General features: G+C 40.0%; 3 protein-coding genes across 4 annotated transcripts; 2 read left to right on the top strand and 1 right to left on the bottom strand.

The window, feature by feature from the left end:
* On the top strand, positions 1 to 2,998 carry LOC124068892. Its single transcript, XM_046407432.1, has 3 exons — positions 1 to 840; positions 953 to 986; positions 1,313 to 2,998. The coding sequence occupies exons 1-3, from the start codon at positions 604 to 606 to the stop codon at positions 1,696 to 1,698; spliced, it is 657 nt and encodes a 218-aa protein (XP_046263388.1). The 5' UTR covers positions 1 to 603; the 3' UTR covers positions 1,699 to 2,998.
* Positions 2,999 to 4,880: 1,882 nt separating this feature from the next.
* Positions 4,881 to 8,099, bottom strand: LOC124068874 (tumor necrosis factor ligand superfamily member 14-like). Of its 2 annotated transcripts, none has more exons than XM_046407407.1 (8): positions 7,871 to 8,099; positions 7,672 to 7,786; positions 7,112 to 7,381; positions 6,381 to 6,443; positions 6,255 to 6,288; positions 5,973 to 6,044; positions 5,572 to 5,809; positions 4,881 to 5,402 (listed from the first exon to the last, which is right to left on the bottom strand). In XM_046407407.1, exons 3-8 carry the CDS (start codon positions 7,307 to 7,309, stop codon positions 5,192 to 5,194), a joined length of 816 nt encoding a protein of 271 aa, XP_046263363.1. In that variant the 5' UTR covers positions 7,310 to 7,381; positions 7,672 to 7,786; positions 7,871 to 8,099; the 3' UTR covers positions 4,881 to 5,191. The 2 variants fall into 2 exon arrangements, with proteins under 2 accessions (XP_046263363.1, XP_046263355.1); XM_046407399.1 differs by having other exon boundaries at positions 7,672 to 7,760.
* Positions 8,100 to 11,580: 3,481 nt separating this feature from the next.
* Positions 11,581 to 16,156, top strand: tmed1b (transmembrane p24 trafficking protein 1b). Its single transcript, XM_046407418.1, has 5 exons — positions 11,581 to 11,886; positions 13,327 to 13,424; positions 13,516 to 13,705; positions 14,806 to 14,973; positions 15,127 to 16,156. The coding sequence occupies exons 1-5, from the start codon at positions 11,635 to 11,637 to the stop codon at positions 15,175 to 15,177; spliced, it is 759 nt and encodes a 252-aa protein (XP_046263374.1). The 5' UTR covers positions 11,581 to 11,634; the 3' UTR covers positions 15,178 to 16,156.
* Positions 16,157 to 16,420: the final 264 nt, after the last annotated feature.

Raw genomic sequence — 16,420 nt, 5'->3', positions numbered from 1 at the left:
CTCGCGTACACACACGTGTTTGTCCCTTCAATATCAAATCTGGCATCTGGCTCTTAATTCACACGGCGTTCAGCCTCCACTGTGCCACTTTTGCCAGTCCTGTGGAAGCTCAGGGTGATGAGCGGAAGCTGAGCGTCTGTCTGACAATGTGTCGGAATGTAGTGAGGCTGGAGGCAACGCGTTTTCTCTCCCTTTCGTTTTCCACCGCACAGGCTGCCTTTTACGGCGCACTTGCGCAATAGCAGAGAGAGCTGCGGAAAGTCTGTGCGTCTCGTTTTCTCACCTCGCGTACATACAGCGAAGGAGGGGGGTGAGTTTGAGGAGGCGAGAGGGAAATCCATGACTTCCGCGTTTTTCCTCCTTGACTGAAACTGAGTACATAGTACAGCAGGGTATAAAAAGCCATCATGGCACTCAAAGCCGCGACATTCAGCGAGCGACGCGGACTGGGCTGTGGGTAAACAAGAGGAGTATTCTGTGTGGAGGTAAAACACCTGGAGCTGTACAACTTTCAAAGCTTGCATCTGCACCTCAAGCCTTTATATCCTCCGAACCCAAAAACCGAACGCTCTCCTCGAAGCTCAGGGACCTTACTGCCTAACGATGGGACAGCAAAACAATGAGATGGACGTCGAGTCTCTCAAGAGGAGCGTGCGCCAGCGTGGAAGCTGCCTGGACTTTTTTCTCGTCATCTCCATCGTTTTTCTCTTTGTAGCGATGGCAGGGATGGCTGTCGGCGGAGTGCTGTTTGTGAACGATCTGCGGACCAAACTGGACTCCTCGCCTAAGACCATGAAGTTTGAGACAGAGAAGCTGACAGGAGACGAACCAACATACAAGGTAAACAAATGACTTGATTCGGTGGTTCACATTCGCTGGTCTTTCCTTCTCACGTTTGACCTGCGTCCTCTGCACATTTTAATCCACTTCATCTTTTACGTTTTGTCAACAGATGCAGAACTTTGTCTATCTGGAAGTCGGCTCAAGTAAGTCTACTTTGATTTGATAATCTAATATCTAATATTGCCCAAATGTTTTGCGACAGAGAAACAATATATATATATAGAGAGAGAGGGGGGGGGGGTAGGAAGATGAGTGTTGTCTTTCTTTTTTTCTCTCTTTTTTCCTTACAAAATATAATTTCCAAACTTTAAAGACATAAAGATCGTGAGTTTGCATCGCTAAAAGATATTTTAAAAAGTTCCCTAGTATTTTTAACTGTACCAAATCACTTCAGATTTATGGCAAGACAACGTTGTTGTTGCAACGTGTAAACATCATCTAAATGTCACGTGTTTGTCTCCTCCTGCAGGCGTGTTGCAAAACTACACCATGTCCTGGCACCCAGTCATGTATCTTAGTGGCTCATCTATTGGAAGCAACTTCGTGTATGATGAACATCAGAAATCTCTGATGCCCAAACAGGAGGGGACCTACTTCATATACATTGAGCTCAACCTCACCTGCATCTATGACTGCAAAGAAGGCCTGCTCAGCATGCACGTGGACGATAAGCTCACCTGCGAGGTACAGCTTCCGGCTGTGGCAGATTCAAAGCCTGTGAGCACAAAGTGCTGGACAGTGAGCCACATTAAGGGGCAGAGACTACTCACTCAGATGACTGTCCCTGAGGGGGGGCTGAAGAACTGGAAACTGGAGTTGAACGGCTCAGGCCTGGGGATGTTCCTTGTGAACTAGTGTGGGCACTGTAGTGTTACCCGTCATCAAGACGACTTTGATTGTCACAAAAGAACACCAGCAGTTTTTGTTTCCTTTAAGTCAGATGAGGAGAACATGGGCGGGCACAGGTGCCAAAACTACGACCAAGCTTACTGCAAACTGAAGGTGTGAGATGATGAAGCACAGCACGATTTTAAGGTGGAATACGAAGACACGTTGCATTCAGTGCAAACAACACAAAATACTTGACACTCACTTCATTTTCATTTTCTATAAATATGTATATATGTTACTCTGTATAAGACATATTTATTTGGTGATATGGAACTATTTATATACCCATATTTATATTTGTGTTGCTAATATTTTCTGGATGTTTATTTTGATGTAGATATCACTACGTTAGTGTTGATGTGCAATACACTGCAAGTTTAATCAGCCTGCAATGGTTGAAATGTGACTCTTCTATATACCACTGTTTTCATTTTATGAATGGCTGAGGGCATAAAGTTGAGCCTTAAAAACAATGTGTATAATGTGTATGATTCTGCTCCAAAACCCCAACAAGCTCTGCAGGGACCTCATTCAGTTAACTTCACTGTCCACACTTGTAGTCATTTTATCTCTGGTGAACATAGTGGAGTAATAGTGATGAATAACTGTGAATGCAGAATAATTTTTACAGAACCAAGGCCCCATGGAAATGATCCTTCTGTAATCAAAACTTAACAAAAAGTACAAAAGTAGTTTTAACATGTGGACTCACACATTGAAACAATGTTTTGCTTTTGAAAAATATGTAAGTCCTACGGACAAACTGCAACATGGATTCAGTGAACACTGAGATGGTTTTGGTGTGAAACGTCAAAAATGACGAGAGTGAGATTGCAACAAAACCTTAAAGCGGAATGTATGAAAAAATTATAGATAAAGGAAAGTTCCCTGATGTTACGCAGCCATTACCGAGAACTGCATGTACATCACTTCCCGTTTATTTACCATACAGTGTGGTTAGTTACCCTAACCAAAAAAAAAGAAAAAAAAGTCATAGGCCAGCCAAACACACAATTACCTCATGTGCTGTACAAAACCAAGGTGCAGATGTCAGGCTATGGTTTTCATTTTTTCAATGCACACACGACAAAGCACAGGGCATATTTTCTTCATGGTGGCCACTTTGTCTTACACTATTTATTCCACATGCAAGAAGCACATAAACAATTCATTGTTTAGGTTCGCAATAACATATAAGTGGTGGGGGATGTATTTAGATCTGTTACTTATAGGTGAATAATCAAAATAAAGCTCTAAAAACCCACTGCACACCTGTTCATTTACCAAGCAGCAGACACGGTTAGAGAACACCTGGCAGTGCTTTAGTCAGGTTTGTTGTAGTGGCTATGCTGTGGTGATCCCCCTCTGATCTTGCACACACCTGTGCCCAAGCGATGCACCATATGCACCACCACACTCAACAAGCATTCACACATAACTGAGGTCATTCCAAAAGACTGGGTGTGTATTTCCAGGATGAAACCTCCTGCAAAAATGTATTGCAATCAGGACATTAATGGCCAAAAATCTTTACAGCTGTGGTCACCGACTTTGGAGTCTGAGCTCATTTTCTACTGTTTTCACAGTCCTTTATCAGTTTGTACTTTATGTTGGAATGGTTATGTGTTTACATGCCATAACAAAAATAATATAGATTTTTTTTATTTTTGCTTAAACAGGAATCTGCTGCTCCACAGGTCACTTTTTCTATTGCACTTTACAGTATGTACACACACACACACACACACACACACACACATATATATATCTATATCAATCGATATAGATACATATATGTACACTGTTGCATATTGAATGACAAATAAGTCTGTGTAAGTCTAAGTCTAAAAAACAGCAAATTTGCGCATCAGAGCTGTAACTGTGAACTGTGAAAACTTTTTAAGGCATGCAGGATGTGTGTGCTTTAAGAAAATCTATGATTTGTAAGACTGACCACAAAGGCTGCAGGTTGACCATCTGAAATGATTGGCTTAGAACGGTGTATGGGACCCAGGACCATGTTTGTAGTAGGACACCTGTTTCCAACAAGTAATATGGTATATGGGCCTTGACTCATATCTCGATTATTTGGGAAAACAAATTGCTACGTTATGTATCCTTGCACGTTTTTCAGTGGGTACATGGAGATCGTGGCACATTCTTAGTGTTAACAAGGTGCAGACCAGTGAATACAGTGGAGCATTTAAAAGCTAAAGAGAAGGATAGCTTCTTCTTAATCTTCTTCTTCAAATATAGTTGTCAAATAAATATAATGGAGTACAAATACAGTGTTGGCCTCTGAAATGTATTGTGGAAGAGGTATCTTAACAGTAAGTGCAGCACTTGAGCAGATACACACAATATGTTCCAAAGGGCGTTTTTATGTGCAAAGCATTCATGCTCAAGCTGCAAGAGTAGAATATTGTCGTGTGTTTGTGATATTCAGAGCCACAGATGTTTATCTGTGTCTGAGAGCAGGAAATGACCCAAATATTTTGTGTGCATCTGAGGTCAGTTTTTCCACTCACATACTTCTTCTCAGTATTATTTTTCTTACCTGTCTGTAAACCTGTCTGCATGTTTTCCTGTTGCTTCAGGCCATTCTCATGAGCTTATTGCACTTTAGTTTCTGATTTTTGTTTCTTTTTCCACCTGAATTCCCTTGCAGGATTGCCTTGTTGGCTGCTGAACTCTCTTTTACTTAACATTTCTGTACCTCCATGTGTCTTTTTTTCAATCCGAAACTGCTGCGATATCTGCAAAACCTTCCTCTGCACACTGAGAGAAGAGCTGACTCAGCCACACCAGCATCATCATCTCGGTAGTCTTTACCTTCATCCTCTCCTCAGTGCATCCTTACCCAACCACATCCTGTTCTTGTCACACAAATAAACACACACACACACACACACAGAGTCTAGCAGGTGTTTGTGTGGGGGCGAATTAATTATTCTGTAACTTGGTTGCATCTCTGTGGTAACCAGGCTGTTGACAGACTGTCTTATGTGTGTTTGCACCATTCATTACATGAAAGAAAGAAAGAAATCAGTTTAAGTTTCTTAAATTTTTGTTGCTTATGTATTAAAGACACTGATCTTATTATCTGTCCAAGATAGGATCGTATGAGGAACTGATGCCACCTCAGATTTTTTGTTTGATAAGAAACAGTATTTTATTCACACAACAACATTATGTAACAAATTCATCATGTAGATTCATACAACCTGAATATCAGATACTTTTTATGATATCACAACCATTTGTTGCTTTTTCATAATGGATTCAAATACATTAATGGAGTACAGTATAATTTACTTCACATTTATTGTATATATTAGATATATATATATATATGTTAGGTATATATATATATATTCACCACAACATTTGGCGTAAATTAATACACAGAGACATAGAATCTGATTGTAATGTGGGACAGAGGCCTTTCTGTATGTATCTAAGGAGATATCATAAAGGCCCCCATGAAGTTGTCAGTAGTTCCAGGACGTATCTTCTGTATGTCATCCAGTGTGACAAATATTTCATCTCCACTCTGCAGGTGGAATATCCCAGCCAGGAAACTGTTCCACAGATCATCCCCTTCCAAAGGCTGACCTCGAGCACTCGAAGACTTTGCACTTGAAGGTTTCGGGGTCCAGCAGCGGAAACTAGAGGAAACATGCGAGGGATGTCGCAAATCAAACATTATGAAGATAGAACTGATTTCAATTTCCCTTCAAATACACACAAGCGAAGCTTCAAACAGGTTGCACTCAGCGCTTGCAAGCACATGTGCGGCAACAGGGGAAGGAAGTAAGGAGTGGCACACTGACTCACCTTTTTGATTTCATAAGTTCTATAGATTGATCATAGGCCTTGGTGTCTTTCATGACCTTGTGCTGGATAAGTGAACACTCCTCTGCAGCATTTAATGTCACTTTGGAGTAGAGGTAGTAGTGACCTTCCTCCCTGACCAACAACCGGCCATCTTTGTAGTCCATGTTGTAGGTGGTGGTTTCGCCACCTTTGTATACCCACTGCACCACACTGTTTTTCCCTACAGGGCTACTGGAGCCTGGGATAAAGGTGAGAGAGAAAAGAGATAACAGTTGTTGTGAACAAAGAACATGAAAGAGAACAGATCAAATGAATCATTGAGGTCATATACAATATTTAGGCCAGAGTATTGAGACTGGAGTACCAGTGACTCTGGATACATAGAGTATACCTACACTCACCTGTCAGTTGAGCAAACGGCCTTTGTTGGACCTGTTCCAGATGTGATCTCGCTGTGGGAATCTCATTGGACTCTGTTCAAAAAAAGCAAGTTCAGACAATTAGTCAACTCATCAGTCAATGGAAAAACCTCGCATTTGAATTCTTATGTGTGTTTCGAGCTCTGAATTTCTCAAAAATACAATTTTTCGTGCTATAATCTCAGTTACAATTTTAATTCATAAATCTTATATCTGTGACTTGTCTTTCCCAAAATTATGAAAACAAATAATTACTCAACATACCTTTAGGTGCCACTAGACTCATTATGGTGCTACCCTGAAACAGAGAAAAAGAAGTTAAGCTCAAAACTCTAATAAGCATCTGGCATAACCGATGACTTTGGACACATAGAGTATACCCACACTTACCTGTTGACCAGATGCCTTGGACAGGTTCTGACAGAGAGGATGAGACATACAAAGGGAAAATGCCTGCAGGGAAAGAAAGAAAAAAAGAGAGTTTGAGTAAGATAACACATGGGTGAGAAACAAAATCTATATCTGCACTGCAGAAAAGAATGAAAATGTTCATGCAGAGGAGTGGAAATGTGAAATAGATCTCCAGTACAGACACAAGCACATTCTAACTTTTACATAACAAAGTCATACACACATAGAAAGCTATATTGTGATTTGACACAGTGAAAAACAACACCAAATTTACAATTTACAAACAGAATTATTTATTTGTTACCCTTTTTACTAGATTCTGCTATTCCCAACAAAACATGCTCTCAAGGTTTCATATTTAACTATTTTGCACATAACATGCAGGCAAGTGTGTAATAAGCAGCATTATGAAACTGTCTTAGAGAAGTAAAGTTATATTGTGGGTTTGTTTTCGAGAGCCAAAAAAAGGGAAGTAGAGTGAGAGAGAATCCATTTGACACATTTGCCATTACAGATCTGTAATCTGAAGAGCAAATGATGGCCCACGTACAAAACTCAGCTGTTTGCTTGTGTGCATGTCTGGCTGTGACGTACAGCAAATTAGGGAAATTCTACCGAAAAGGAATTTCCATCTGCTCCAAGTGCTGACGCTTCTCCATTTACTGTTACACACACACATACACACAGTGACATGCAGACATCAGTCTTACCTCCATTTTTTTGTATAGATTGTAGATTAAGTATCCCTCGACAACAAGTCCCAACACAGTGAGTCCCAACAGCAGGAGAAGAAACTTGTGGCCTACTCCTGCCCACCTTGATTTCTTTATGTCTGGCACAGAGACATAGTTGGCCTGGCTGTCCACCACAAACACCTGGGGGCAGGTACCCACACCACCCTCTGCCATCCCACCAGATCGCACTCTACCTAGGGCAGTAGGGTTTAAGATCAAAGGGTCTGATGTGGTGGGGAAGGGATACTGAAAGAGACAGGCAGACAGTGGAGATATGAGAAAAAGCGAAGTAAAGTAAAAGACAAGAAGACAGAAACCAAAAAGCACTAGAGACATGCAGACATGGCATCAAGAGTTTTGTCTGCTCTCCTTACGGTAGATACACTCGATGCAACTAGTTTCTGGGAAACAAAGTGATTTCAACACACACTAAGCACTGCAAGCACACGGGAAAAGGCAGCTACAATAGGTTCAGTGAATCACAAAGTAACAACAAGTTCTTACATTTTGTTGAAGGGGGTTCAAAGGGAGATTACCTTTGTTTTAGATGTGCACCAGATGTTCCACCCGCAGCTCAGTCAACCATCCAGCAGCACAGGGCAGTTTTCACACCTCTGAAGCTCCTCTGGGACATTGAATGGCAAAGGCGTTCTTAAACAGTATTTTAAAGATTTAAAAGAACATTCATAAATATTATCTGAGACACCATTGTGTATTCTTCTCCAGATGCCTCACCTTCTGAGAAAAGTAAATCCTCTGTCTGCACCAAGTACAGTCCCTCCTCACCTCTTGCTTCTGCTTGCACGCTGTCAGCTATCACAAATATTGCTTTTTTGAGCGAGCTCATGTAAGGAGGAAATGAAGATGACATGGGGAAGAGACAAACGGAGAGAGAAAGAAGGAGAGCGAGAGCGTTAATAGCGTGTGTGAGTGTATGTGTGAGTGAGTGGGACACTCCCTGTGACTACTGAATATAGTTATCGTCCCTCAGCTGACACTTCCTCTCTCTTCAATTTCACTCTCCATGTCTCATGTTCCTTTTTGCACTTTTGGTTTGTTTTCTCAGTTGCCTGCAGCTATTTTTTCTCTTTGGTCAGGTACAGAGAAGCTTGGAAAATTGCATTATCCAGCTAAGCCATGCGTTTGGCACGTTATTTGTTAATCCTGCTGAACAATGCAGTGTGATGTTAAACAGTCTTTGAAACAGCAGAGGCGGTTGTGAAGAAGTTCAGTTTCAGGGATCAAGCTGTTAAATTCACACCCTGACTTTTGATCCCTACTTGCTGTTGATACTATCGCCCACAGTCTAATTCATCTGCACAGAGCTTTACTCTCCAAATCTACCCTGAGGTACTACTGCTTTCTCCAACATTTGCCAATACAAACATCTCAGCAGCTTTGAGCAACATGTTGGTTTTATTTTAACTGTAGGAACTTGTTATCTGTTTTGAGCTGAACAACCTGCAGTGATTGAAGATGACTAATGTGTTGCACTGGACTGGAGACAGTGAGGCAAAAACAAAGAAGTGTAAGCTCAAGGCTTTGCACTTGAGGTTGCAACTTTCTCTCACCTTCTTTTTTGTTTCCACCCGTGTTTACAGTCATTGCTTTCTTCAGAAGTTGCTTCACTTTTTGTTCTCTTCCTTTTCCTCTCATAGATTCTGTGATTTAACAACAATGTTCTGTTTTCGTTGCTTTTAGGTGCAATGTGCTTTTACTTGCTTTGTTATTCTTGCAACATTTCAATTCCATCTTAAATACTGGTATGTATGGATAGTGCAGAGGTACAGAGTTACAGGTAATCTGTGCTGGTTGTAGATTTTTTCTTGCTCTTCACTTGCTACTGAACCTTCTGAGAAATACTTTCATTTTTGTCTTTTTATCACACCTATCATTCATCATTCCTTCAGCAATTTAAATGCTGTGTCAAATGCAACAAAAATACTTTAAAGTATGTTAGTTACAGAAAGAGGTGATTCAGAGTGAAACTAATATCAACCCAGTCTGGGTTTTTTCTTTGTTGTGGGAGGGGACAGTTTATACTGACAAACTCCATATGTTGAGACTGAACTTTGTACAGTTATACTCACTTGCTACCCACAAGCACACAAACTCTCTCACACATACACACACACACACACACACACACACACACACACACAAAGGCACATTGTGTTCAGCAGAGATAAAGACTCAGAAGGATAGACGGAAGTTGTGGCAGGCCGGTTGTTGCTTGTTAAATGCAGTTATTGAGAGACAAAAAGATTAACCTGACATGTATGGAATCCCAGCAGCGACTCGTATTGTGTAGCTGATTACATAAATTATAGCTACATTCAAAAGTTTACATGGTTACCCCTGTTTGCTGGGTTTACTATAGAACATATTGTTTATCTGTTTTTGCCAAACAATGTTCTGTTGCTCTCAGTTTCCACTTTACACATTATCCCCCTGGCCTGGTCCTTGCATTTCTTATATTTGTGTTTTTCATCTTCTCTGATGCTCATTTATAAGAAAACGGGACTAATATGACTGTAAACCTGGGGCAACTTTTTTTCAGGTTCATAACAGTATGAGAACATGGACTAACAAAACACACATTACTTACTGTTACAGTAGGTGTGCAGGTCAGGGAATCAGCAATTTTCTGACAGCTATAAGAATTAATTGCGACTTGTGTGAATCACCAGCCATGAACCAGCATGCACACTACCAGACTGGTACTGGATCACCTAAACCAAATGAAGCTTTTAACCAATGTTACACCTACTGTCCAGTAGCCTACTTCTATAATTTATTGGCGGTGTGACTGAAATAATTCAACTTGCTACCTAGAGCACTATATTTACTCTCCACCATTTTAACTGAGTATCATAACTGTCAATGTAAAAAATATGCACTTTATGATGCCCTCAAAAATTTCAACAACGACACAAGAAAATGTAAATCAGTACTGTTTCAGTTGGTATTTACTACAAATTCAAATTTTGGCTTTCTGGCTGTTGATTCCACAAAGATGAGTCAATGACAAGCATATAATCACAACATAATAGTTGAAAAAAAAATCACTATAGCTAAAGTGCAGAAACGCAAAGCCTACAAATATATAAACTATACAAACGGAATACTTTCAGTTTCTCACAGTTGCAGCTATGAAAATGAGTGATGGTTGAGTTTCACGTATGTTAGCTAATTAGCGTGCACTGACAGAATTAACTGTTAGTGTCAGTGCTTGCTAGTTGAAAACTAAATAAACCTGCCAGTCATTAAGATTGCAGCTGTGTGTGCCTTCCTGTGACATGAAAGTAATTGAACGGATCCTTACTAAATACATTACAGTGTGATAGTAATGTGTAGCTACGAAATGTGTCTCACATAAAACACAACAACGTGTTAAATTACCTCTAGTATGTGTCTAGCAAGTCAAAGTTTGTCAACTGTGAATTTCAAGGTCAAGGATGAAGTGTCAAGCTTTTCACCAATTTGTCATACCTTACGGCTGCCATTAAAGAGAGATTTTTGAAATGCTAAAGTGAGGGGTTCCCCCACCAACCTGTTCTCACCAAAACTGTGTGGAGTTCTTCTCTGAAGTTGAATTTCAGCTCATTTAAATAGCTGGTATAACACTTTTTATCATAACTTTCGTGAGTAAAAAATGATACTTTCTGGTGTCTCTGAATTCAATGAATTCACAGAAAATGATGCCCATCTCTCACGGCTTGATCTTGTTATTGCCAGGCTGATTTGGAATTAATATTTTTTCAATATATTACTCCTGCATGACTCATGATGATTTAATGAATGAATGTGTCACAAATTGCACTTGCTCACTATTAACAAAGTTCACTATGACTTCATGTGATTAGACTTGGTAGATCATCAGTTAAAGAGTGTTAATTAGCTGGGACTTCATACATTAATTGTGGTAAGTGTGATAAAGTCAGCTGGATTTCAGTTACATGAAAGTTTATTTATGAAACTTTCTGTATTTATATTTAAAAATGTTTGCATATGACAACCAGTTGGATTTTTTTTTTTTTTTTTTTTTAAAGCTTCATATTTCTATGAGAACAGGTAGGCTACTGTTCTGTTTATCGCTTCTTGTCTATTATCTATGCTACTTTCAGAGGGGTTTGAATTTTTTATTTACTAGGCAAGCAGTACAGCATGTCCATGCTAATTGACGTTTTTTTTAAAACGTGTTTTTGAACAGCTGCTCTATAACCATGAAATCCTGCCCAATGAAATCTGGCTGTTACATCAGCTAGAAAGAATATGGCAGCCCAAAAGTTCTCATTAGCATAAACGAGTAATATTACACAACAGTGTATAATAAACACTGCCATTCACTGAAACTAACTTCTCACAGAGGTAGATCATACGGTAGCTGTGATTGGAGGAGGATTGCTACTCTTCCTCTTCTGATTGGTACGCAGCACTGCTCTCGTTCGTGGGCCTCCATCCAATCACAACATCGCAAAGTTCTGCTGCGGAAGAGGATGCGAAGGAGATGGCTGAACTTAGATAGCCCTGTTTTTGGGAATATCTTCACCATGGACCTTCTCTGGAGGAAAGAGGGCAGCAGGGGAGGACTGCTTGTCCTTGCAGTAGTGTGTGGGTGGTGTTTCGGGTCTGTGAGCTGTTTCGGACAGAGCCTAGACAGCGAGTTCACGTTTCTGCTGCCAGCCGGAAGATCTGAGTGTTTCTTTCAAACAGCAGTAAAGAATGGTACGATGGAGGTCGAATATCAGGTAACTGTGTGTGGTCAGCACTCAGTGTGTTCTCATTTACATGCTGTCTGCATGAAACTTCTGCCAACTTTACAGGAACACGTTGTTGTTAACAGTCACTCACATTTAGCTATCTGACTGCTGCTAATGTATTTGCCTATTCTGCGTTATGCATATTTTTGCAAGTCAGCAATTAACTGCAGCTGTAGGCTAATATCAGCTCACAATCTTTCATTGACTTCATGTTGTGGGAGTTAACTTGAATGATAACCGTTTGATAGAAAATGCATCAGGCGAAATGAAACTTAATTTATCTAGCACAATTTGTGCAAGATCACACTAAAACGAGTGTTTCCCGAAGTAGATGAAAAATGTTTCACTTAGAAGTGATAACAGAAAATACTATTGAGGAAATGAGGTAGGAAACCGCAAATAACTCAAATGTGTTGATGACTCATAATGTAAATGATAGGATGTAACCTGTGTTTGAAAGCCTCAGATTCTGGTGACCTCTTGTCATCTAGTGGGTTTTTCTTGAGGTCGTGTCTCTTCAGAGTTGATGTAAAACCATCAGTAGGCTTTAAAAGCTGCCTCAGTGCTAGGTACTCTGATGCCAATTCATAACAGAGTTATCTCAAGACACTTTACAGGTGTGTAAACAGCACATTCAAAAAAACAAATGAAGAGAAACAGGTCCCAGGGCAAAATCCCACACTGAGTAAACATTTGGCGACAGTGGCTAGGAAAAACTTCCTTTTAACAGGCAGAAACCTCGAGCAGAACTCTGAAATCTCCAGTCTAGTGCTGCAACTAACAGTTGTTTTCATTATCAGTTAATCTGCAGTGTAGTTTCTCCAGCAGTCATTTGGTCCAGATTGCCAATACATACTGAAAACAACCATCACAATGTCCCATAATGTCTGCATAGTGCTTGTTTTGTCCATGATGCAAAGATATTCCATGCACTGTTATAGAAGTCTAAGAAAGTGTGCAAATATCAGATAGTGAAACTAGTGAATTTTGGGTATTCTTGCTTTCAAAAAATAAATAATTATTGAAATTGTCACTGATTAATTTATCCACTAATTATCTCTACTACTGTCCAAACTGTGTAGTGCCATATAAATGTAATATGTAGAACCATGCAAAGCTACGCTAGCCAGCAGTGTGTTTGCTTAGTGGGAGAGTCTCAGTCAACAAGAGATGAGAACAGGCTCTCTTTTGGAAGGCACATGTAATGTGTAGGTTGGCTTGGGGCATCCTGGTGGTTCAGTGACACACACCTGCAACATGTCAGCTGGAGAGACCCGTCTCTCTCCACACATCACATTTCCTGTCTTGTTTCTGTAATTATCTAATAAAGACAAATTGCCAAGAACAGTCTTCAAGCCAAAAGAAAGATAACTTTAAAATGTAATTTGTGAGCTTTTTCTCAGAGTGTTTATGTATGTGCACACACAGGTGATAGCGGGTGCCGGCATGGATGTGGACTTCACCATCATCTCTCCAGAAGGCATCCGGCTCACCAGCGAAGCTCGACGCTCTGACGGAGTCCACGTGTTAGTGCTTATATGTTGCATATTTCATCATACTTACCCAGCAGTGTTGAACCTTTCTGTTTAGGTTTGACTTTACTTCCTGTTATTCCAGGGTGGAGCCTACGCAGGAGGGAGACTATGAAATCTGCTTTGACAACAGCTTCAGTCGCTTCTCAGAGAAGATGGTGTTCTTTGAGATCATCATCGAGGGTCAAGGAGGAGATGTGGGGGGAGATGAAGAGTGGGTGGGATTAGAGGAGCCTGATGGAAGCCTTCTGGAGTACAAGCTGGAGGACATCCGGGTGAGATGTTTGTTTTGGGGTTAAAAAATGAATTCAGTAAAGAGAATCTATGCTATGTTTACTATGCTACTGAACTCATAAATATACCCCTGTTGGTGACATAGATATCCTCAACCAATGTTTACACTACATCCACGTAAGGGTGTACTATATAGCAACTTCCTAAAAAAAGAACAATCACCACCAATCAGTCCATCTATCTCTCTTCATTCGCTGCGAAGATCACTTGACCACTACTGCTTAACAAGCAAGCAAAATATATACGTTTGGCATTTAATCTCTTTTGATAATTTGGCTGTTCAAAGAATAAGGCTGCTTTGTTCTATCATTTTCTTGTTGTCAACAAACCACGAAAAGACCAAAATGAGTGACAACCCATCCTAAAAACACATGTCTTCTGTGTATCGTAAGCTTGTTATGTTGTTCCTCTGTGCCAAAGAGCTCCATTATTGTCAAGAAGCTATTAAAGACACAGCAGTGAGCCGCTATGTTGGACTGGCTGTAGCAGTTAAACGCTCAATAGAGGACATTATTGCACATCTGATAATCTCTGGTACTATTTAATTTGTTTGAGAAATGTTTGCTAAAAATTACAGCATCCAGCTACTAAATGAAATTGTTTGCACTCACCTTTTGTCTTCAGGAGAAACGACTTGAGCTTGCAGCTGAGAGCCTCAGAGAGGCTGGGGAAGTGGGAATGTTTTGAAAGACAGACCAACTCGTTTTTTTTTTGCTTGAGGTCTTTTCATGGGTTTTGCTGACAGTTTGGAAAATACAGAATAACGTCAGCCGTGACGTTTAATGAGTGCACGTCTCCTCTTCATTGGTGATACCTTCAGGAAACATTTGTACTCTCTGATTAACTAAACCAAACCACAGCGTTGGCTGAATGACCCAACATTATGGGCCATTTAATACAAAATCAAAACCAACAGTATTCAACAGACAATGTATTGTCAATGATTTATTTACTTACTTATTTTTGATACCATCATTGTGTCCATCGCAGCATTTATTTTCTTCTATCTCTTACTCCTGTTTCTCTCAATACTGCCATCACTTATTTTAAGGCTCTGAAATTTTCCTCACACTGTCCTCAGGAGTCTATGGACTCTCTGCATAGGCGTCTGGAGCGCAGCCGGCAGATGCAGACGGTGCTGCGGGCTTTTGAGGCACGGGATCGAAACCTTCTGGAAGACAACCTGTGGAGGGTCTCCTTCTGGTCCTGTGCCTGTTTGCTGGTGATGCTGTGTGTGGCCCTCACTCAGGTAAGTTCTGACACACCACACAGCACAATGTGCTAATTCAACTGCCATAAGTTAGAGTAATCACATTTCTAGGAGTTTACAAGAAGGACAGAGCAATGAGTTCATATTTTCATGTGTCACACAGTTTGATATCTTTGTTTATTTCTCCCCCAGGTCTACACTGTCCGTAAACTGTTTGACGATAGGCGGAGGGTCTGCACATAGAGACATTATTTTGTGGTGATAAAAGGCAGCCTAGAAAGGAGAACAATCAAACACAAAATGTTCAGTTGGTTACCCATTCACTTATGCTCCGTTATTTTTTATTTTGTCTGCGTATACACCAGCAGTCAAAATCAATTTTAATGCATTTTTTTTCTAAAACCTTGTTTTAGTTTAAATTTGTGAGCAATAATTAATTATATGTAGATTATAAAGGGTAACCAGATGAGGAAGAGATTGAAGAAGTTGAAAATGGTGATTTTTATTTATCACCTTTAATGTCAGATCTTATCACGAACAAATGAGGAACTATATTTTGAAGGCACTGCTTCTACATAGACAGAACAGTAAATTTTGTGGCATCATGGCTGTCCTACGCTTCTGAAACTGGTGAGGGGTGTTTCAAAAATTTTTTGGTTGAGCGTGAAATTAAGCAATGGTTGAAGGTCGCTTGTATAACACAAACCAACAGCTAGTCCACAGAGCTCCTCGTTTTCTGGTTTACAAAGGACAACAATGTGCAATAGTGCTGTTGGCGTATGTGTTCCTCCTGACAGTTTAAGATCTTTCCATGATATTGGAACACGATTTTCCTTGGTGAGAGTCTCACTGATGTTTTTTTTGTTCTGTTTTACGACGTTACTGATTTCTTCTGAATGTAGACAAAGAGGGATGATTTTCAGTTTGTTTGCCAATAATGTATTTGTCAGTACAAATATGTCAGAAGAAAGATAAATGAGTGTGCATTTGTATGTTTCTGGTTTCTGTTCTGTCTTGTAGATGATCAAATTTACTTTTTTCACAGATGTGTGTTTGTAATGTGACATCTTGAGTCTGCTCAGACAGCCGCTGATTGTTTTTTTGTTTTTTTGGGGTGGGGTGATTTTTTTTTTACTAAGAAAAGACTTGTAGTAACGTTAAAATCAACTTTTCATGGGGGTCATTGACATTAATTAATAAATGTGTTTTTTTACACAGGAAACTGACTGGGATTTTTTTTTTGTAGAATTAACAACTGGTAACATGTAAGGTTGACAAATTGATAATTAGATTTTTAAAATGTGATCACATTCATTCAGCTTCAATTAAAAACATGCTGTGATTAATTCCAGCCTAATGTAATCAGAATTGAACAGATTCTGGGCATAAAGGTTTTCTGCTTTTTGTGCAAGTAAATCATGATCAACCTTAGTGCCATTAACGCTAACATGTTTCATGACGGGCTCAAGAAATCATATTCTTACAC

Source organism: Scatophagus argus, chromosome 2 (assembly GCF_020382885.2).
Source record: "Scatophagus argus isolate fScaArg1 chromosome 2, fScaArg1.pri, whole genome shotgun sequence".
NCBI lineage: Eukaryota > Metazoa > Chordata > Actinopteri > Scatophagidae > Scatophagus > Scatophagus argus.
The sequence above is the reverse complement of the archived record's forward strand: the minus strand, read 5'-3'. Positions and strand labels throughout refer to the sequence as shown.